Here is a 23,333-nt window from a genome sequence, read left to right as displayed (position 1 = left end):
GTCTCTACTAAAATTACAAAAATTAGCTGGGTGTGGTGGCACAAGCCTGTAATTCCAGCTACTCCAGAGGCTGAGGCACGAGATTTCCTTGAACTCAGGAGGTGGAGGTTGCAGTGAGCAGAGATCGCACCACTGCACTCCAGCCTGGGTGACAGAGTAAGACTCTGTCTCCAAAAATAAATGAATGAATAAATGAATGAATGAATGAATAAATAAATAAATAATCATGGTTTGAGCAAAGAGTCTGATTGGTGATATCAACATTGAAGACAGTTTAGTCCTGTCCCCATGCCGCATGAATATCCCAGCTTTGCAGTTTCACGTATATTTGCTCACTCATTTAATTTTCCCTGAATTCCAGAATTCTGTGCTGGCTCTCTCATCTGTTCATCCACTGTTATCTACACAGATGGCTTCCAGATCTATATCCCTAGCCCTGACCCCTTTCATGAGCTTTTGCTTTGATTAGCTTGTCTAACCCAGAAACGATATGACTATATCATCCATCACAGCCTGGCTTCAACGCCTCAAGAGGAAGGGCCTTCAGCGCAGGTTTTTAATGGGACAGTTGGCAAAGGTGAGTTGAGGAGGCAGTGGGGAGCATTAGAGTATAACATTGGATTGATTATCCAGTTGTACTTCCAACAACTCACATTTATGGAACTTATCTATAAGCAAGACACTGGGGCCACAGAATCCAAAAGACACAATCCTTGCCCTCAGAGGGCTCCCAGTCTATAAGAGACAAGGGTTGCGAGAGGTAAAAGAAGGCAGTTCTGGAGAGGTAGGTGTCAGGAGCAGCGATTCACATGAAGTAAGCCTACATGGGAATTTTGTATCCTTAGGAGTGTGATAAAAAATGCCCAATCCTCCACTTCATTCTGTGAGTGCTCCAAGACAGGGGCCAGGTCTTGCGTATCTTAATTTTCCCAACACATTCAGTGCTCAGTGAGTACTTGCTGAGGGAATAAATGAATGCACAAAATGTTGCATGGGGCAGCTAACTATTCCTAGGAAGGTGGCAGGATAAGACAGCAAAGTTCTTCTTAAAGGCCATGACCTTTGAGTGGTATCTGGAAATGTGAATAGGCCTTTGCCAGGTAGATGAGACAAAGAAGGGCAGAGGGAACAGAGGGAGCAGATGCACAGAGGCAGTGATCAGAGAGAATGGGGTGTTTGGTGGATGGTTCTGCATCATTGGGATGTAGGGTCCATGCTGGTCAACCACAGGCAGATGAGGAGGCTGGAGAGGTGAGCAGGGGCCAAGCTGGGCAGGGACTCCAGAGCCGTTCTAAGGGGTTTAGATTTTTGTAAGTTACAGAAAACCCTGGAATGTAAGGGTGTTATGTTGGGTAGTGCTGTGACCACTGTGGATGTGGGTTGAGGAAGGGGTACTACCAAGGAGGGTAGCCAGAGCCTCTCTCCTAGAGTTTTAGGCGACTCCACCCCAGCTCCCGCTTCTCTCCAGTAGGAGCCTAAGTTCTGCCTCCCAGAGCTGGGGAGATCGTTTGTCTCACAACCTTGTCCTAATTTACCTTATGAGCATCCCCAGCCAGCTGACAGAGCAGGGAGTGGGTGCAGAACTGCTGTCGGCCAAACTTCCTGGTGATCCCTGTGTCCTTAAGTGAGCAGGGGCAGGGACTCCCAGGTGGTGAATGCTAGAGGTCATTTGAGGTTGTCTCATGGAATCCTCTCATTTTACAGGTGGAAAAACTGAGGCCCAGAGATGGCAATGACCTATCCAAAGTCCCATGACACAGCAGGACTAGAATCCAGGCCTCTGGGCTCCTAGGTTGATTTGTTCTCCACAGTACCAAGTAGCCTTATTTCTTTGGGCTTGTGATGGGAAAAGACCAGCCTGCCAGCCAGTCTCTCCCTGGATTAGCTCCCTGTGTGCTCTCTCCAGAGAGTCTTCCTGAGTTACACCTGTGCAGTGTGGCAGAGCAGAAAGAGCATGGGTGTGGGAACCTGGCAGATTTGGGCTTGAAGCCCAACCCTGCTGCTCCCTTAGCTATGCAACCTTGAACAAGTTACTTAACCGTGCAGTTTTGTCATCTGGAAAGTGGAGATATCAGTACCTCCCTTGCAGGGTTGTTGTGGGAGATTAAATGAGATAATGCGCCTCAAGCGTCCCTGCAGCATAATGCCTGGCAGGTGGCATGTGCTCCACTGATAGGAACTGTTGTTATTCTTTTACCCCTCCCAGGGTTCTATTTCTGCTTCCAGCATATTATCCAGCTACTTGTCTCTGGTGGTCCTGGGAGTGTGCAGGGGCTTCTACAGCAACTGAGGTAAGCAGGGCACTTCTCAAGTTTGTTTAGGAAGGCAGCCAAGGCATACTTTTGCTTATTTGTTTTTAGGGCAAATGCAGGTTAAGAAAGCAATCTTTGGACTGGGTTGCAGCCCAAGAGTATATTCTTTAGGACAATAACATAAAATTTAAAACATTTGGAACGGTGTGGTGTGTGTGTAATTATGCATGGGTGAGATAATTTTCACCATGCAAAAAGACTTTCCCATGTATACAAAGACTCATGGTAGGATTCCTTTAAGCCACTAGTTCCTCTTAGGGCTCTTACTCTGGAGTCAATTTTCCTAGCATGATTCACACCAATCTTCCAGGAAAGGGCTTTCTGCTTCCTACCACTTGTCACCCCTGGCCTTCCTGCAGTTTCCTTAAACTTTGAGCCAAAGCAGCAGAATCTTGGATTGATAGCAATGTAGTTGCTACATTTTATTGATATCCCATATACTATAAGATGCACCATGATTTTATGTATAACCAAGAAAGAAAAACAAACACTGCTTATTGTAATTTTAAGACTTAATTGATTGTAAAACAAATCCTTATTTCAGAAATGTTAAAATGTGAACACAAATATGCCTTTTAACAATTAATGAAATGAAGTGTCTGAGGACCAGGATCAACTGGATAGGTCTGCATACTCGCAGAATGAGATCATACAGCTGGGGCTAAATCCCCAAAATATACTTGACTTAACATTATTTTTTCCTTTGTTAAAGAAACCACTAATCTACAGGCTCTGTAAGGGCAGAGACTGGGTCTGTTTTGTTTATCACTGTATCTCTACCACTTCACTCATAGTAGGTATTCAGCAAACATTTGCTGTATGAATAAATAGAACAAAGTCACAACATGAAAGAGACGGAAAGCCCACAGAAGAAAATAAATCATTCATAATTCTCCCACTGTGGGTATTTTGGCTGATTTCCTTCAAGTCTTATTTCCTATGAATATGCTCTTTTATATACATGTAAATATAATGTATTATTAGATTTAGCTCTGGGATGTGTTTTTGTATTTCTCTATTAATATAAATGAAACGATGAAATGAGATGATGCAGAAATGCTTTGAAGACTGTAAAATGTTTAACAAATATCTTATTAGTTATAATAATCATGAAAATACAGACATGAATGGGGCTGATTTTCTGAGAACACATTTCAAAGCTAACAGTGAATTTGCCCTCCAAAGCTGGGAATATGTTCTATTTCCTCATCCTATTCACCAAGGGGAGTCCTCATGTTTCATATTGGGAAGGGAAAGAGAAACTTAGGGCTTCCTAGAAGTCATAGCTCTAACTTCCCACCCAGCCCAGAAATTTCTTCCATCTCACTAATGGAAGATCAGCCAGGACTGAGGGAGAAAAAGCACATCTCTCAGGCTGATGAAAAATAGCAGCCTACAGAGAACTTCCTCCTCTCCACCCTTGACCAGCGGTGGGGAGAAGTTACACACTGGGTTCCAAGGAATGCTGTTCACTTATTCTGCCTGCTAATAACAATGTAGATAGCAGAGAGATGTCAACACAAGTAAGTAATTCATGACAGTGGGGGTAGGTACATTCAACAAGCCACAAAGTCAGATTTGCCATGGACAACTAATTTAAAATTTACTTTTAGATAGTCACAGAATTTATACACATACTGATGAGTCTAACCTGTACCTGGTTCTTTGAAGGGATGTGGGTTTACTCCTACAACAGAAGGGAGTGCTGACCGATTTTCTCTCCTTGACCAAACTCTAGCCAGGCTCTCTTGGGCCCTCTTCTCTTCTAAGCCTCACCCTTGGTTGGCCTATGAAGACTTGAACAAACACTAGCACAGTTTCTTACAGCTCAAGACCGCATCCCTAGAATGCCTCTATCCCCTCTTAAAGCGCCTGCCTGAGGAAACTCGAGGCTGCTAAGAGAATTTACTGTTTGTTCCAGCCAACACCTGAATATAGGGCCCCTGTCTCCCTGTCTCTGTGGGAAGGTAGGAGCCTAACTACTTCAATAAGCACCAGTTAGCAAATCCAGATGTTTTTCACAGGGACCAGCACCCAAGTCCCTTCCTGGTTTTTGTGATGTTTTACTTCTCTGACTCTGCTGCTCAAGCCCTTGCTGTTGCCTCTACCCACTCTCTCATTCTGTCTTTGAAACACCCAGGCCTTCTCTATGAATTGGGGTTGAGTTCAGCTCATGCTGCACCCTCTTCCCTATTGCAAAAGTATATAATTGATTAAAATCTGCCCTCACCATGTCAACCCATGTCTAGCTTTGTTTACTTTTGACACTACTCAGGAGCTCACCTAGGCTAGTAGCTCAGGCTCTCAGCTCACCTAGGCTGCCTGTCCATCTGCATTTTAAAAGCAAGCTGAGCTCATTCATTATGTGCATGTAACTTTCCTTGCTCCTCCGTCGTGGTTCTCCCTGAGTCTCCCTTTCCCACACCCCAGAGCAGGTGCCTTCACTACTCACTGACTTAGCTCTGCCTAAGGTCTCCACCAGAAACTTGTCTTAGATGATCTCGTTTAGGATTCCCTCCCAGCTTTTATTCTAGGAAAACCAGGCAACAAGTATCCAGGAGATAAGAGAAAGAAACGGAGTCCATCTCTCTCTGCAGTCCTGCTTTGAGACTGCCTCCCTACTGAGAGTTTGCGAAGGTCTCCCTTTTGAGATGTAAGACTCACTTCAGACGTGAGGCTGTGCCCGTCTTCCCTCCACCCACAGACAGAATTGATGCAGCAGGCCCAGCTGGACGGGTGAGGTCCCCTCCCCAGCGCTCTATCAAAGAGAGCAAGCAGGAGCCCACGTAACAAGGGCTCGCTCCACTTAAACTCTGTGATGGGAGAGGGACGCCTCCACCCCTTTTCTTTTTGTAGGCTGCTTTGAATTGTATTAACACAAGTGATGAAACATATCAAACCCTGGTTAGCAGTTTCCCTTAGCATCCCCTGGCCAATTTTAAATTAATTTGTGCAAAAAGTCAACTGTAACAGAATGGTCTGGAAAAGAAAAAACCCAACCAGCTTGGTGAAAAGAAAAATGAGCCGGGTTTCCTTCATGCCCAATTTTAGGAACCAACAGGTGGTACAGGAGAACTGGTGAAGAAGGTGAGCCAACACCTTTCTCCAGTTTCACAGTAAAGCCCTTGACTGAGTAGGAATTCCATTTCTCCTCCTTGTGCCTCTGCAGGGGGTCAGGGGAGGTTGAGGACCATCAATCCGGGGAGCCCAGGGAACTTACCCTCTGCTCCTGTGTGGCCACAAAGGTCTGGAACCCTGGAGCCACCCCAAAGCCCAGCTCTTGGATGAAAGGTGGCTCAGACTGACTGTGGATCTGAACTTTCACTCCTGCTTCAAATGTCGTTTCCTCTGAAAGAACAAAGACGGACAGAGCCATGGGTCAGTAACAACAGATGCTCATGGAGTCCTGGGATTGAAAAGCTCAAAAGGATGCTGAAAAGGCCCTGTGATAAGCAGAATAATGGCCTCCAAAGGTGTCCACGTCCCCACCTCCGGAAACTGTGACTAGGTTACCTTACACGGCAAAAGAGATATTGCAGGTGTGATTAAGTTAAAGCTCTTGAGATGGAGAGACTATCCTAAATTATGGAAGTAGGACTCAATGTAATCACAGAGGTTCCTGTGAAAGGGAGGCAGGAGGATCACCGTCAGAGAGAGAATGGAAAAATGCTATGCTGCTGGCTTTGAAGACAGAGGAAGGAGCCATGAGCCCAGGGATGCAGGTAGTTTCTAGAAGCAGGAAAATGTGGGGGAATGAGTTTTCCCCTAGAGCTGCCAAAAGGAACACAGGCCTGCCAACAACCTTGATTTTATTGAGCCTAGGGAAATCCATTTTGGATTTCTGACCTCCAGAATTTTAAGATAATGAATTTGTGTTGTTTTCAGCCACTACATTTGTGGTAATTTGTTGCAGCAGCAATGGGAAACAAATTCAGGTCACTTCATCAGGCCAACTCCTTGCCTCAGTTGCCAAATCTGTAGAATGGGATTATAAAATGAGTCAAACTCCTTTGTTTTATTGATTAACTTTTCTTCTGAGTCATGAGCTGAAGGTGAGGACATCAGGAGGAAGAAAACATGATGACGCAGCAGTGGAATAAAAATGCAAGGCCTTCTTGTATGCCAAGGTGTTTCCCCTTGGGGCTGCAATGGCCAAGTAGAAGAGAAGCTTCCTTTTTTTTTTCCATTGGCAGAAGAAATGGCCCTTGGCAGTGGGAGGTTGGGGGCGGTGCAGAGCCATCATCCTAAATGGTTAGTGCTCACAATAGGTGGAAAATGAACTTATGGGACTGTATAAGCCTTTACCAGATCCCCTTCTCTGTCTTACCTTCTCCAAATAGTCTGCAGAATGAGCTTTCCAAATGTAAATCGTGTAACTCCCTCCCATGTTTCCAAGGACCCCAGGCTCCTTACCCACCTCTTCCCTAGCCTTGTTCTGAGCACCTCTGTCTCGTGGCACCATGCGGGGCTGCCTAGATTGGGCATCACCGGTCCCCACTCTGCACAAATGCATCTCCTTCTGCCCAGAGTGTCTTTCTACTTTGTCCACCTGACCATCTTCCCACTTGTCACAAAGATTCAGCTCCCCAACCCCACCCAAAGCAACTCTTTCCCTTGCTCTGTTGTATCTTCCACATCTGCCCGCTGGAGCCCCTGCCATAGCACGTCATGATGAGCCTTTAACTGTTTCCTCCAGCAGTCTGGAGCATCCTGAGGCCAAGTTCTGGGCTGTCTCTCTGGACCTCAAAGTTCCTTCATAGGGCCAGGCATACACCAGGCACTCAGGAGATGCCTAATGAATGAATTAGAGATGAGAAAATGAGATTTATGGGTTAAACCTCAATCACTTATGAATGGACAAGGCCAGCCTAGAGTCCAAATCAAGGAATGTTCTCAAAGAAAAAAATGGGGAGAGAATGGATGAATGCAGGAATGAGAGAAGATGATGATGGGGTTGGGGGTCAGGGATGGAGAGGGGGAGGACATGTCAGCACTCAGGCTGCGGCTGGGGGAGGGGGTTTGGGGACACACTAAAGCTGGTACAGAACAGAGTGGCTGGGAAGGAAGGGCTGGGGCCAGCCATGGGAAGGGCACGACCTAGGGAGAGGGTGGGGGCCATTGACTGAGGTAGGCGCAGGGGTCTGGAGCAGGGTGAGAATTCCAAGGCCAGGGGCTGCATGGAAAGAAAGGCCTAGTAGGCAGACAGGGCCCTAGGGAAGGGTAGGCAGGGCCTTCATCATTTAGACGAGGAGACCCTCAGCCAGGAATTCTTTTGGATACGGTTCACGGAGTGGGAGCGAATCCAGACAATCTACAAACACATCCCACTTCTCTCCAGTACAGTCATTGTTCTGTGGTTTCTGTACAGCATCACCCTGTCCAAACTCCTATCCTTATGCTCCTGGATGCCAGTGGCTTTGTGTCAATCTCTCCCATCAATGGTGAATTCCTCAAGAGAGGAGACCATATCTTATTCAGTCCAGGGCCCTGTCACCAAACCCAGGGCCTGGCCCTCAAAAGGAGCCTCAAGGAAGCTTTTTAGATATGGGAGGAGGACTTCAGGAGAGGGAGGACTGGATGGAAGGAGGCGGTTGAATAATCATCTTTCAGTGGCTGTGTTTTCAAAAGTCTGCCCAAGACGGGGGTTGAGGAGAGTGTGGAGCCTGAGAAACAGACTCAGATGGGGAAGAAGGGTGAGTGAGTGTGGAGGGCTGTTGGGATGACAGGGATGCCCCTGCTGGGAGGAACTGAAGGCTCCTTCAGTGAGCCATGGGAGGGAACAGGAGAGATGCCAGAACTTGTTTTCGAGAGCTAGCTGAGGCCGTGTGTGCCTGCTATACAACTGAGCTTAAGAAATCTTACAGCCAGTAAGACAGGCTCAAAGGAGAGGACCTGTGGCTTACAGGTGAAATGAGAAATGAAGCCTTCCTGTCAGAAATGGCATGAGTAATGGGCAAAACAAACAGGCCTGGTGTGCCTCTCTTAGTGAGAACCGCCCAAGGCTAATCGAACTGGGTTCGGATTTGGAAGAGGTGCTAGCTTATTCTGAAAGCAGCAGTAGCTGTAGCCAAGAGTAAAATCCTAAAGTAGCCTCGTTTTTTACAAACACCCAGTGGCTGGATGAACATGAGTGGGAACAGGTGATAGGTAAGGTTTCTTCTCTCTTTAGAACACTGCTGTCCAGTGGAACTTTCTGCTAAGATGGGAATGTGGTATTCCCTGTGCTGCCCAACATGGTAGGCGCCAGTTACAAAAGGTGACTTGTGTGACTGAGGAACTGAATTTTTCATTTTATTTACTGTTAATTAATTAAAACTCAAGTTTAAATAGCCCCATGCGGCTACTGGAAACATTATTGGGTAGCACAGTTCTAGAATATCCAGCTATGAGCAGACTACAGCCCTCCCAGAGCTGAGGGGGTGACAAGGACTCCGCCATATTGCCTTCCTAAGCAGGTGCTCTGGAGAGGCCCTTTTCTGGAGTCCTGGGTAGTTTGGGCAGGGTTCTGAGCAGCAGATCAGTGTGTCTTCGTGGTCAAACCACGACTTTAGTTCCAGATCCTCTACCCTGCTTTCCCCAAAGCCCTATTTGCACATCTCCAGATGCATTTCTTTCTATTTCTTACCAGAATTGCCCTTGGCTTCCCTCTGAAGATTGCTTTCCAGGTTGGTAGTGAAGAGCAGCTCACTCCAGTCCCTGCCTCACTCTCTTCCCTTTCCTGGGCATGGCACAGTGTTGACTTGAAGACCCAACTTAAGAGCTGAAGTTACCAAATGTAGACTGTTAGAGCTAAGGCAACCTCACATCATCCACTTTGGAGGTTCCCAAGCTAGAATGCAAGTTAAAATCTCCTAGACGGCTAGGGTGAGGCTTCCTGGGATCCACTCCCAGAAATTCTGATTCAGTTACTCTGGGGTGGAGACCAGGAATCTGCATTTCCAGAAATTCTGATAAAGGTCTGAGGTCATCTGCCTTTGGGCCGTGATCTGGTCCAGGAAGGGGAAGTGACTTGTCCAATGTCACACAGCAAGTCAAGAGCAGAGCAGGGGCTAGAAGCCAGGTCTCCTGAGTTCTAATGTGGCACTCTTTCTACTCCACCAGGAGTGTGGTTTATTTAGTGTGAGCAGATGCCTTAATTCATATCTCTGGAGTTCTGAATGGGGGCTGAGGGCATGGGATATCTTTTTCTTTGATATCACCCCTAATGTCCCTAACACAGTAGCTGGCACAGAGCAGGCCTCAATAAATGTTTGTTGAATGGTAGAAATGAGTGAGGAAGTATCCCTTGCTTGTGTCTGCTGTTCCCTGCTGTATCTGGGCAGCTGTGAGTCTGCACAGGTTCTGGAGGACACTGGTAAATGCCAGCACCCCATGACTCAGGAGTGCTCACCTGCTGGGATGCAGGTGGGGCTGCACACACAACAACAACACAGCAACAATAACAGTAACAATAACTGGGACTGCACTCATAGCCTGTGGGTCCCAGTGCCAAATGAAAATGCAGGACCCCTTGTTAAAAAAAAGTCAAAAATTTATAAAAGTAAGCATTGCTATTAAAAAATAAAAGATTTTCAAGACAGCAATCTCAAGAGCGTTAAACCAAGTGAGTGGCCCTTCTGATTGTAGGTCCAGTGTGACCGCCCTGATAGTAACAACTCAAATTGGTGCTGGACAGAATCGTTCACATCCTCATATTTGTCTTATCGGCAACTGATTCAACGCTAAGCTCCTTCAAAGAGTGTAGGTTCCTGGGCAGTGAATGATTTGTTTACACATCATGAACACCAGGATTTAAGGACAGAAAGAGAGAGAGGGAGAGAGAGCACGCAGACAGAAAGGGAAAGCTACTACATACATAGTATGTAGACAGTATGCACATGGGAGTTCTTGTTAATTGGCACCAAGCTGAAACCCAGACAACATAACATGAAAGATAATGCTGAACCAAGAGGAGTGTGGTAAGATGGAGTTCAACCTGCAGAAGCCACAGTCTCCCAGCATTTTCCAAGAGCTTGGCCATAGATGGTACAAGGTGAGATCTACCTGGCCAGGGAGGGAGGTGCATTTTCTGAATATGCAGAAAGGATATGGGAGCCCTGTAGGAAGAGGCAGGAGCAATGGGCAGAATGCATAATGGGGCAGGGAAAGTGCATCACGATAAAAGAAGCTAAAATCTTTCATGTTGGCAAGTTACAGAAAACATGCCAAATAAATAAACACTGGAAAGAAGTAGGAAGAAAAGTTTATCTGAATAGCTAGGCGGAGTTTTCAGAGCTCAGAGAGTGAACGTGCTGATACAAAGCAATCTTGCTTTGGACAAAAATGGCTTTATAACAGTGGCTGAGTGAGGGAACCCTAGCTCCCCAGACAGCTTCAGAGGAGTGGGTGGGACAATGGCCAGCCATATAAGGGGCATGTCACAGTGCAGCAAGGGCCTTGTGTGGGTGTGGGATAGCTTCTGTTTGCATCCTCTTCCCCAGTGCTTCTCCACCCTGCTCTCTGTGCTACGGGTTTGACTTGCAGAGACTGTCTTGATGGACTCCCTTGCCCTCTGGCTTGGGATCAGTCAGTGGCGGGCCAGGTAGGAAAGTGGAGGGAGAGAGAAGAGTCAGGCTGAGGTGTCTAGTCTCTCAACTCCATTTGCTGGGTCACTGTGGGTTAGCTGCCCGTCACTTTGGAAGGTCACAGCTCTGGGTTGGGGGCTGGAGGGAGAGCTCTTCACAGTGTCTCTCTCTGGGTTTTGACACCAGCTTCTTTCCTTCTTTCCGAGGGGTGGTAATGGCTCTCTCTGCTACTAGTCCCAGGATGCTGCACCCTCCTGTATTGCTTTCCCAAGCCTTGCCTATGCCTTTGTTAACAGTCCTTGATTAATTTTTCCTTTTAGTATTCAATTTGAGGGTACTGTTGATTTCCCTGCTTGGCTCCTGATTGGTGGATCTCCCATGGGCTCTCACTTAACTCCTGAGAGATAGCAGGAGTCCCCTCTGTGGTACCACACAGGGAAGGATGGCCATTGTGTTTGAGCAAGTGCATAGGGATAGAGACTTCCCTCCCTGAAGGGGCAGCTCATGGTTTTGAAAGTTCACCCTTATTTTGGTTGAAAACTGCCTGCTTATAGATTTTGTCCCCTAGTCCTAGCTCTGCCCCTTCTACTCGACACCTCTTTAAGGATCTCCCCAGAGATAGTGTGCCTGTTTCCTAGACAAGTGAGTCAGACTTTCTGAGAGAGGCAGAAATGCAGACCTCTTGGACCTGGAGCATCAGAACCAGAGAAAGCCTAGGAGAAATTGATTAAATGCTTGGGGCTGTGGGGTCAGGCAAGTTGAAGCTTAGTTCAGTTCTGTGAACTATAGCAAGTTATTTAATCTCTTGGAGCCTAATTTTTCTCATTTTGAAATGGATATGAACATAAAAATGGATTGTTCTTCATAGAGCTGTTGCGAGGCTTAAATGAGCCACTGCATGGAAAGTTCTTAGCACAGAGTTTAGCTTAATAACTCAACAATTTGCAGTGTCATCATCACCATCATCATCATGAATTCAGTATTTCTGGCTTTTTACAAGATCCACGGGGATCAGATGCTGTTTTATGTTCCTCTTTGCTCATGCTGGTCCCTCCATGTAGACTGGCCCTTCCTCTTGTTTTCCATGTGGTTACCCTCTACCCATCTTTGCACTCGCCACCTCCTTGACATTTTCCCTCCATTCGGTACCCCAATGTCTAGTACTTACCATGTTCACACTTGATCCCAACTCCCTCTCTATTAAGACTGAGAGACCTCTTGGGGACAGGGTCAATGTTTATTTATGTTTATAATCACAGTGCCTGGCATGCAGTAGGAACTAAAAAATGCTTGGTGAAGTGAACAAATGTGCACAATTCACCTCTGAGACACAGGATTGCAAAACTCACCTCTGAGACACAGGATCCCACCCTCTTTGCTTTACAGATGTGCCACCGAGATGCTGAAAGGCAGGTGGATCTGTGCGGATCTCACAGGGAGTTTGTGGCCAAGCTGGGTCCACATGAAACCTGCTGAGCCAGCTCAGAACCCCTGCTGCAGCCCAGTGAGTGGGCAGCTCTGTAGGGACTTCAGGCCAGAGGCTGACAAGTGCATGGGGGCTGGGCAGGGGCAGCAAAGCCTGCCTGGGCCATTCCCTGAAGGGCCGTGGTTGGCATTCCTGTCTTGGGCGGCTGATATCTTTCCGGTCTCTGCTGCTCATTTAATCATGTGGCTTAATCCCTGGGGACCTGTTTATTCAGGCCCATCCTTTGGACCTCACTGCTACCTATCATCAGACAAATGGGCCTGGAGTGTCCCTGTGTCACCCAGGCACGGGGAGGGGCTTGGCTCATCAGCAGCTGGGCCACTCACACCCGGCAGTGGCATCTCTGGCTGCCACTGTCAAGCAGCTGCTGTGGCACTGCTCTGCATTCCCTAGGGGACTGTAAAGTGTGTGTGTGCCTGTGTGTGTGTGCGTGCAGACGTGTACTAGTGTATGTGTGTGTGAGAGAGAGAAAGCAAGAAAGAGAGAAACTCTCTCTGAAATATAGGAACATCTTTCTTATTTCTTCTTATTTCCCTAAAGCATTTCCTGAGATGCTGCTTTGGAGTTCATAGAAACAGAAAGGAAGAACTGACCTTCTTGAGGACAAGACCCAGAGCTGGATGCTTCACAGCAGTCCACATTCGTTCCCTCACTCCCTGGACAGTTATGCATTGAATGTCTACCATGAGCACGTGCCACCGGCCCTGCACCCTTGCCTGGCTGGCTTGGAGTTTTAACTAAATCATGTATATTTTCTGCATCACACTTAGTGTGTGCATGAAGCACATCTTCCCAGAATGAAAAAAGTCAGGCTGCTTCTGGCTGCTAAATGGATACCTGCCTCCAAGCGTGTTTCTTATTTATGGCATCATTTCTCCAGAGTCCTTGGACACCTGTGGATACCCCTATCCAGCACAGTGAAGCCAACAGCACGGTGGAGTCTCTGTCCTCCTGGAACTCATGTTCAGATGAGGGTGTTGGATGGCAATGAACAGGCACACTTGTAACATCAGGCGGGCAGAGAGAAGTGCCAGGAGAAGTGATGCAGAGGAAGGGCAGGACAAGTGTGGCTCTCTTCGCTGGGAGTCAGGAAAGGCCTGTTCAAGGTGATGGTGTTTGTGTAGTAACCAGAATGAAGTGAGCAACGAGCCATGGGATGACCCGGGAGAAAGTGTTCCAGGCAGAGGGAACAGCAAGTGCCAAGGCTCTGGAACAGGTGCACAATGGGCCCACTTCAAGAACATCAAGGAGGCCAGAGTGGCAGGGGATATGGTCAGAGGCCAGCTGACCATTTCGTTAACACCTCACAGTTACCCTTAGAGGTAGGTGCCCTCATTTTACATACATGGAAACAGGCTCAGAGAGGTCAGCTGGCCCTAGTCACACAAAGCAGATCCAGAATCCAACCCTTGTCTGCTGGGCTCCAAGGCCTGTGCTTTTTGCCCCCTACCATGTGGCCTTGCTCACATACTTTGTGCCTTTCTAGCATCACTCACCACATTCTTCATTGGTTTGGGTCCTTTGGGACTTTGCAGGCTGGGACCCTGAGCTGCTGAGCTTTGCATCCCCTCTGGGTCATGGCGAAAGACAATCTTGGCACACATACGGTAAGCTTCGGGGTTTTCACAGACTTGATCCTGCTGGCTCCTCCCAGCTGTCCTGAGGCAGGCGTCAATATCTCCATTTCATTACATTTTATTTTATTTTTTTTACATCATGCTCATTTTTCAGATAAAGAAACCAAAGCTCATAGAAAGTAAAGGACATACCGGGGCCAATGACTCACGGCTGCGTAGAATTTTGCAGCTACGAGATCCCTTGACAATTTAACTAACTTTTCACCTTTCAGATGAGAAAATGGAAGCTCATAGAGAAGACAGTAGCCAAGGGCCACATGGCAGGTGGCAGATGGGTAGTGGCTGGGATTCAGGCCTCTAGATTCCTCACCCTCCTCTGCCTTTTGTTAGTGGGCTAGAAGCCACATTGGTCTCAGATGACAAGCTGATAAAGTTCCAAGCTGGACAGGGAAGGATGGGGAAGAAGAGTTTAATTTGCAGTGGGCTCAGCAGCCTTTGTTCTTTCATGTTAGGAGTTCAGTGAGTGTGGGACAGAGATAGTAACAAGGACCAGAGTCCCAGCCCCAGCCTTGAGATCCTGGTGGAAAGGGCTTGCTGATGCTGTTTGAAGTTAACCAGAGGTATCATTTTAGACCCTGCTCCCCTGCTCACACCAGAGAAATCCAGGGAAAGCCCAAGGCCAGGGAAGAAAGGCAGATAAGTGCATCAAGAAAAACATAGGCTCTGAAATCACAGAGACCTGGGTTTGACTCTTAGCCCCACCACTTAATTGCTGTGTGACCTCAGGCAAGTTATATTGCCTCTGAGCTTTAGTTTCCTTTTTGTTCAAATGAAGTAGGGGCTGATCTCTCAGGTTACTTTGGGCTGTAAAACTCTACGAGCTGGGGGCCGTGTGCAAATGTCTTCACCTCACTGCTTCTCATTTTAATCTCCTGCAAAATAGATTTAAAAAAAATAGATGTGACTGTTCAGAGCTCACATCAAGTCAGAAGAGGCTGATTTTTCTAAAGACAGCACAAAGAATTCACAAATTGCTGCCTATCTAAAATTGGGCAATGTGTATCTTGTCCTTCCTCTCCAACCCTTCCCTGGCAGATAGGCACGGTAAGGCAGCGTCCCTAGCTAAGAAGATCCGAAATCAACACGAAAACAGGGAAGCTCATGCTTGATTGCTCACAGGTGATATCTGGAAGCCAGGCAAACTTCTGGAGGAAGAAAAACATCAACATTGTGTCCCCATGCGAGATGGACTGCAATGATGTCTGTTCTGGGTGGCGGTGTGATGCAGCAGTGTTCTTACCAACGGCTGGTGATCCAGGAGATGTTATCAAGTGTCCACAAGAGTTTGGCGAAGGCTGCAAACTTCAGCCCCTCCTGCAGAGCCATGGAGCACACTAGTATTTTAAAGACCCTATGACATCCTGCAGCAAAAACATGTTATACTTTGTTGATCTGAGTGTTACCCAAAGCAATCTTTTTTTTTTCTTTTTTCGTTTTTAAGGAACACTAGCTCTGCGTGGAAAAAACCAAGGAGGACCAAATCAGAAGATGTGGATTCAAATTCTATTTTAATACTTCTTAGCCATGAGGTTGTGGGAAAGACTCAATGTCTCTGCTTACTGCATATAATATGAAGGTATATATGTATACATATACACTTATAGTATATATATTTATTTATATTAGTTTATTTTATATTTATTGTATTTTTAGAGAATTTTAGATGCAGTCTCACTGTGTTGCCCAGGCTGGAGTGCAATGGCGTGATCTTGGCTCACTGCAACCTCTGCCTCTCGGGTTCAAGCGACTGTCCTGCATCAACCCCCTGAGTAGCTGGGATTACAGGCATGCACCACCATGCCTGGCTAGTTTCTTATTTTATTATTTTATTTTTTATTTTTAGTGGAGACGGGGTTTCTCTATGTTGGCCAGGCTGGTTTTGAACTCCTGTCCTCAGGCGATCCACCTGCCTCAGCCTCCCAAAGTGCTGGGATTACAGGCATGAGCCACCGTGCCCAGCTGCTTACGGCATTTTAAAATGAGTTAATCTGTTAAATGACTAGAACTGCCCTGTCTACATCATAGAGGTGTATGAGCATCAGTGGATGGAATGTGGGAAAGCACCTTATACATTGTGGGGTGATGTACCCATTTTGGGGAAGGAGATAGTTAATGTTAGGTCTTGGTTATGCAACTGAGAAATGTTGCATATTCCTGCTAAACAGAATATTTGCAAAACATATATTTGTGAAAGTACCGCGTGTGGAGTTGGGGCTAGTCTCATTACCAAAATATTTATCTGAAGGATTCTTTAAATAATGAGTTTTCCTAGTGCATTCATTCTCAGAGATTATAAATTACTTGATAAGAAGGCTCATGACTCTGGGTGGATAACTGGTGCTCAGGAGATTATCACCCTTGAAATGCCATCAGAAACCATCTAAAATTGTAGGGAAAGTTGGTGGATGATTAAGATTCTATTTGTAAAAATTCTGTTTACACACACCGATGGTGGAAGTTAGGTACAACCAGATTGCTGAGTGGCTCATGTATATAGATTGTGATGTGATTGTAGAATTCAAAATCATCCAAAGCATTACTGGATTCATAGCAACTTTTTGTTATGCAATATTCTCTCAATGAATTAAAAAAGCACCAGAGTTTTCATGTGGGGTAATGCCTGAGAAATATTTTGATGTTAAGAAGACATCCTCATTCTTCCAAATGGTGGGGAGCAGTGGTAGTGGTCTGGATCAGAGCTGCTTATATTTGGATGTGCACACAAATCTCCTGGAGGATCCTGTTGCAACACAGACTTTGGGGTTGCGGGGGGCAGGGATTCTATGCATCTAACAAGCTCCCAGGTGATGCTGATGCTGCTGGTCAGAGGATTACACTTTAGCAGGACTCCCAAGAGAACATCTACGCTTTTGCAGAACACACAGGCCCCTGGTGATCTGGCCTCTACCTATCTCTTCAACCCCAGGTCTCTTCCATAGATGCAGATGCCCTTGCACACTCTAGGCTGTTCTTGGCCTCTGCTCCTCATTCCCCTCCCTCTGCTCAGGACTTCAGCTCTCCAGGTCCTCAGATTTTCCTCTAACTCCCACATGCTGCCCAGCAACCTGGCAAACAGGCCTGAGACTAAAACCAAAGGTCAACTTCTCTCTAAAGCCTCCCTTTAGATACCCTTGTCCCCTCCTTTCTGGAACTGACTATCCCCTCCTAGGTTCTCAATCTATCTTCTATCTATCACAGCGCTTGGTGACACTTAATTGCTGACATGTTCCCCAAACAGACTGCAAATGCCTGGTACTCCTTAGACACTTTATATGAAAGCTGTTGGGTGAATAAATTTCCATCTGCCATCTAAAAAGAGCCCTTCAGATATTCCCTAGATTATAAACTTTGAAAACCTGGACTGGGCCCTTTATCTGTATCACTGAGGTGCCTGGCACACAGTAGGTGTGCAGTTGAGATTTACTAAGTTGGGGACATGAGGTCTGAGGTTGGAGCTGTCTCATCTGCTTCCTAGCTGTTCTCCTCAGACCCTTGCACCAGCTGGGAGTTTTAACTAGAACACACGTATTTTCTGCATCACACTTAGCATGTGCATTACGCACATCTTTCCAGAATGAAAAAAAGTCAGGCTGCTTCTCGTGCTAAATGGATACCTGCCTCCAATGGTGTTTCTGATTTATGGCATCATTTCTTCAGAGTCCTCAAATACCTGTTGAGACCCCATATCCAGCACAGAGGACCACTCTGAGAGTGAGCCTAGCATCTCAGCTGGCTGTTGCAGGTTCTTGTGCCCTGGACACTCAGAATTCAGGCCGGAGCCTGCTCCTGTCATTCTGGGAAGGTCCTTAGGACCTGGCACCATGACAAGGGGTTTTCCTGGGAGCAGAGATGTTGGAGAAGCCATAGCAACCATCACCACCCACGCTTGTTCTGCCCCATTTGTAAAGGGGGATAAGAAACATGCTACCCGTGATAGCTGCTCAGGCCTTCCAGCTATGCTAAAAATTCATGATGATTTTAAATTTGATTATTATTTTATCAAAGCAATATATGTACATAATTTAAAATCAAGTGGTATTGCAAGGCTTTTAATGAAAAGCAGCAGTTTCCTGCTCCACCTCTTCCTACCCCCGAGTCCTACTTCTCAGAAGCAACAACTTTCAACTGTTTTAGCTGTTTCTTCTGGTATTTACTTTCATATTTCCATGAATGTCAACTGCTTGAGAGTTATTTCTTGGTTTTAAAATATTTTAGATCCTGTCTACTGAATTCCTACCACGTAGGAATCATCTACAATCATATTATATTATCTGCACGATTCCTACCTAATCACAGAAGATGAGGATGTAGGCTTCTTAGATGATGTGTTCCACGATGCTGCCTTTCCTTTCACCCTCCAAATATAGTGATATGATATTTTGGTTAAATCAGTATCCAGCTTTTACATAACCGTGACTCTGTAAATATTATGCACAGCCCAGCCTTGCAGTATATAATGTTTTTGATCTCTTTCTTGTGAAATAAATATTTTGTTTTTCCTGTTTTTCTTTTTTTCCATTTTGTTTTGTTTTACCTTGTTTTTTCCTTGTTGGTTTGTATGGCTTGCTAGTACCCATCACTAGAAATCCCAGACTCTATGGCAGAGCTATAAAATGCCTCTCAGGACAGCCAGGCAGACCCACAAGGGCCATCCCTTGTGGAGCCAACATCTTCCTGCTCCAGTTTGGATGGAATGCTCTCCAGGCCTCCTGTGCAACTGTCGTCCTGGTTCTTCTCTTCATCCTCATCAGGAAATTCTCTTAGGCCAGATCCTTGTCTCTGGAATCTTATGCAATCCTTGATTTACCTTCTCATTCTCCAATAACTTCCTGAAAAATTCAACATTTTTTGGGAAACCAAATTCTACTCTCACACTTCATTTGTAGTTTGCTGGGTATAGAATTCTATTTAGAAAAGAAACTGTCCCCCTCCAGAAACTGGAAAATATTTTGCCATTGTCACTTGGCTTTGGTTGCTTCTGTTGAGAAGTCCTAGGTCATTTTCGTTCTGGATCCCAGGTATGTGACTATTTTTCTCTCCAGAAACTTTAAAGATTTTTGTCTTTATTTCTGTTAGCCTGAATTTCAGCAGGATGTGTCTTGGACTGGGTTTTGTTTTGCCGCTATTGCAGACGAGACTCGGTGAGCTTTTTCCATCTGGACAATCACGTAGTTCAGTTTAGCATTTTTGTTATATTAGTCCTTTGACAATGTTCTCTTCTCCATTCTCTTGGTTTTATTACTCTAGAACTCCTAGTAATAGGATGTTCTAGAATAGCTTCCTCGATGGACCCTCTGATTTTCATATTTTTCTCTCAATTTCTATGTATTTGTATTTTTGTTTTACCTTTTTGGGAGATGCCCTCTGTTCCAATCCTTCTATGGATTAAAAAAAGTTTGCAATCATATTTTAATTAATTAATCAATTAATTAATTAATTTGAGATGGAGTCTCACTCTGTCACCTAGGCTAGAGTGCAGTGGCACGATCTTGGCTCACTGCAAGCTCTGCCTCCCAGGTTCACGCCATTCTCCTGCCTCAGCCTCCTGAGTAGCTGAGACTACAGGCGCCCGCCACCACACCAGGCTAATTTTTTGTATTTTTAGTAGAGATGGGGTTTCACTGTGTTAGCCAGGATGATCTCGATGTCCTGACTTCGTGATCCGCCCGCCTCAGTCTCCCAATGTGCTGGGAATACAGGCGTGAGCCACAGCGCCTGGCCTAAACATATTTTACATTTAATTTATTCTTCTCTGAAAGTTGCTTTTTAATAGCATCCTATGCTTGTGGTTATGGATGCAGTATCATCCCTTATCTCTCTTGAGAATTTTAATTAACGTGTTTTGATGTTTTCTCCTGCTTCCTTCATTTATTTTTTATTTATCAAAAGGCTTATGTGGTGTCTAATATCATCCAGGCACTTTTCTAAGCACTTCATTAATATTAACGTACTTCAATCCTCCCAACAACCCTATAAATGTAGATAATATTATTATTTTCATTTTAGAGGTAACACAGGTCACACAGCTGGTGTTACAGCTGGGATTTGAACCCAAGCAGCCTGGCTCTATATCTTGTGCTGTTAGCCATTGTGTCTATTTCCTCAATGTTTCTTCTTGGTTTGATTTGGGTTCCTTGCCTGTTAGTGGTTCCCCTTAAATGCTTGGCTCTTTGGTGGCTCATTCAGGGGTAAAAGGTCCTTAAAGGCTGTGCAGCCTTTCCTTGTGTTGAGGGAGCCCTCCTCAAGGGACTTCACTCTAGGGTTACCTAACTAGGCCTTTTAAGGATTCCTGACTGTCATTGTCTGTGAATCTTTTCTCTTGAGCTTGTCAATTTCCCCAGGAAGGGATCTCCTCAAATTTCTGCTCAGGTGTGGGTGGGGTAGATTAGTAGTGAGACCTGGCTGAGGGTCTCACTACTCAGTAAGTAGAATTTCCCTCACCTCCCTGTTTTTCTGCATAGCAGCACCTCACCCATGCCCTCAGCTGTGCCTGATCTCCCCAAGTCCAGAGTCTGTAAGAGGGATATTTGTATGGGTGCTTCTGGCTATGGGAGGATGTCTGGGGGCCTGAAAGTTCCTTTTATAGACTTTTAACTCTTCCTCCTAGTTTTACCTCCACCTCTCAAACCTGTCTTCAGCAGTATCTTATGCCTCTAATTCCCGGTCCTGTGTAGGAGTTCTCAGATGATGTCTATTGGCTTTTGGTGGCTTCCTCAGTGTAGACCCTCAGTTCTCAGCCTTGTGTAATCTGCCAAGTCGATTGACACTCATCCATCTACTTTACATCTTCCAAAAATTGGCTGGCAACTATTTACGGTTGTCTTTTCTCCCATCCCCTTTGTCCTATGGGTTTATATTTACATATGTAAAAAAAAAAAACCTTTTGATTGCCATTTAGGTGGGGTCTAGGAAGGGGACTTCCCATAAACACATGTGTTCAGCCTACCATGTTTAATCAGAAGTCTAGAATGCCAGCTTTCCTGAAGCTCTGGTGTGCTGCAGAAAGGTCATGAGCTTCTTTCACCACCCAGGAAAAGGGAGAGGGATGCTTACAGTTTGTCTCTGGGATGGACACAGCCATGGAACCAACCAGCACTTTTAATCCCAATGACATCTGCCTCCCATCCAGTGGTTTTCAAATGGGGCATCCTCAGTGGTGCCTCAGGGTTGGTCACAGTGAGCAAGGGAGAAAGCAAACGGGGGTTTCCATCTCCAGTGGGACCAGAGCCATGTGCTTTTGTCTGTTTTCTACATGGGACTATGCTAAAGCTTTCATTATAATGTCTCTGCTCCTGAAGATGAAAAGAGGAAAAAATAGACAAGGAGGATGGCAGCAGACCTATCATTATATGGCATTCTCTCTTCAGAGATGCTGCCTAAACCTCTTTCCCTGTGCTATTTTCATGGCAGTGCTTTTATGACCACATTGTGAACTTTAAAGGAATTTAGTGGAGGGAGCACCCCTTCTGGGTGTGGATGCGGATTTTAAGCTTGGTTCAACTGCTTAACTGGGTATGTGCCCTTGGGAAGCTTACAACCTCTCTGGGCTCTGTGTCCTCATCCTGCAATGAGGATTATAATACCTTGTTAGCAAGTGATTGGGAAGGTTCATGGCACAGAGTAGCTATTCACTAATGTGGGCTTCTCCTTCACCCTGGCCCTGGCAGTATACACAATTTCAGCATTGTTTTTCCTCTCAACAAATATGTAGTGCCCTGATATACATCTGCGAGCCAGACAGTCCAAGGTCTTTGACTTCTTGGGACTTGTGTTTAGTGAAAGGGTCAGACAATAAAAAATAAATAAGGAAATGAAGGTGATATGGTTTGGCTTTCTTCCCACCCAAATCTCATATTGAACTGTAGCTCCCATAATCCCCATGTGTCAAGGAAGGGACCCAGTGGGAGTTAACTGAATCATGGGGGCAGGTTTTCCTGTGCTGTTCTCATGATAGTGAATAAGTCTCATGAGATCTGATGGTTTCATGAAGGGGAGTTCCCCTGCACACGCTCTCTTGCCTGCTGCCATGTAAGATGTGCCTTTGCTTCTCCTTTACCTTCTGCCATGATTGTGAGGCCTCTCCAGCCATGTGGAACTGTGAGTCCATTAATCTTCTTTTTATTTAGAAATTACCCAGTCTTGGTTGTTTCTTCATAGCAGTATGAAAATGGACTAATACAGTAAATTGGTACAAGTAAAGTGGGTATTGCTATAAAGATACTTGAAAATGTGGAAACCACTTTGGAACTGGGTAACAGGCAGCAGTTGGATGAGTTTGGAGGGCTCAGAAGAAGACACGAAAATGTGGGAAAGTTTGGAACTTTCTAGAGACTTGAAGGGCTCAGAAGACAGGAAGATGTGGGAAAGTCTGGAAATTCCTAGAGACTTGTCGAATGGCTTTGACCAAAATGCTGACAGTGATATGGACAATGAAGTCCAGGCTGTGGTCTCAGATGGAGATGAGGAACTTGTTGAAAGCCGGAGCAAAGGTCACTCTTGCTATGCTTTAGCAAAGAGACCGGTGGCATTTCGTCCCCACCCTAGAGATCTGTGGAACTCTTGAGAGATGATTTAGGGTATCTGGTGGAAGACATTTCTAAGCAGCAAAGCATTCAGGGATGAGGGATGAAGAGTAGGGGTGAGGGTGGCAATTTTAAACAGGGTAGTCAGGGGAGACCTCATTGAGAAGGTAATATCTGAGAGAAGAGTTGATGCAGGGAGGCAGCGAGTCATGTGGCTATGTCAGCAAGGAGAACTCTCACAGATGTTAGTAGCAAATGCAGATGCCCCAAAGTAGGGGTGTTCCTGGAATATTCAAGAAGCTGTAGGGAAGCCTGTGTGACTGCAGCCAGGTTAATAAGGCGAGGGGAGGGCAGTAGGACCTGAGGAAGCTGGAGGGATAATGGGGTCCCAATCTTTACCCCTAGAACGGCACAGCTTTAAAAAAATTATTCCTTTGCTCAAAAGCATACTTGACATATTATCATGTTAACACTAATAAACACTAGGATTTGGGGAAATGAGGGCAGATTATATTTGATAAAAAAGTGTATTTCATTGGAGTGCATGAAGGATAGAAGGAGATGAGAAATGGAGGGGCCTATTTGTGATCTTTCTGACACTCGAATCCTTTTAGCACTTGTTAGAAAACTCCCTGTACACGGATTCTGGTTTCCTCAGATGTAACCCACCTTCAATTCTCACCCTGACCCCCACCTCACTCAGTGTGGCCGTCCACAGGGCTGTCTGCCTAGAAGTTGTCTCGGGAGTGCCTTCCCCAACCACCATCGGCCCAACTTATTTAGGACTATTACTGGGTCCTCAGGTGAACTGA

General features: G+C 45.8%; 1 protein-coding gene across 2 annotated transcripts in view; it reads right to left on the bottom strand.

Moving 5' to 3' along the window:
• The window catches only part of ASIC2 (acid sensing ion channel subunit 2), a 1,151,120-nt gene that overhangs the window by 63,559 nt on the left and 1,064,228 nt on the right, over window positions 1–23,333 (bottom strand). For both annotated transcript variants that reach the window (XM_017890960.1, XM_017890961.1), the window contains exon 3: window positions 5,533–5,660. In XM_017890960.1, coding sequence (XP_017746449.1) covers window positions 5,533–5,660 — 128 coding nt within the window. The remainder of the gene's footprint in view (window positions 1–5,532; window positions 5,661–23,333) is intronic.

Source organism: Rhinopithecus bieti, unplaced genomic scaffold (assembly GCF_001698545.2).
Source record: "Rhinopithecus bieti isolate Rb0 unplaced genomic scaffold, ASM169854v2 scaffold_19652, whole genome shotgun sequence".
NCBI lineage: Eukaryota > Metazoa > Chordata > Mammalia > Primates > Cercopithecidae > Rhinopithecus > Rhinopithecus bieti.
The sequence above is the reverse complement of the archived record's forward strand: the minus strand, read 5'-3'. Positions and strand labels throughout refer to the sequence as shown.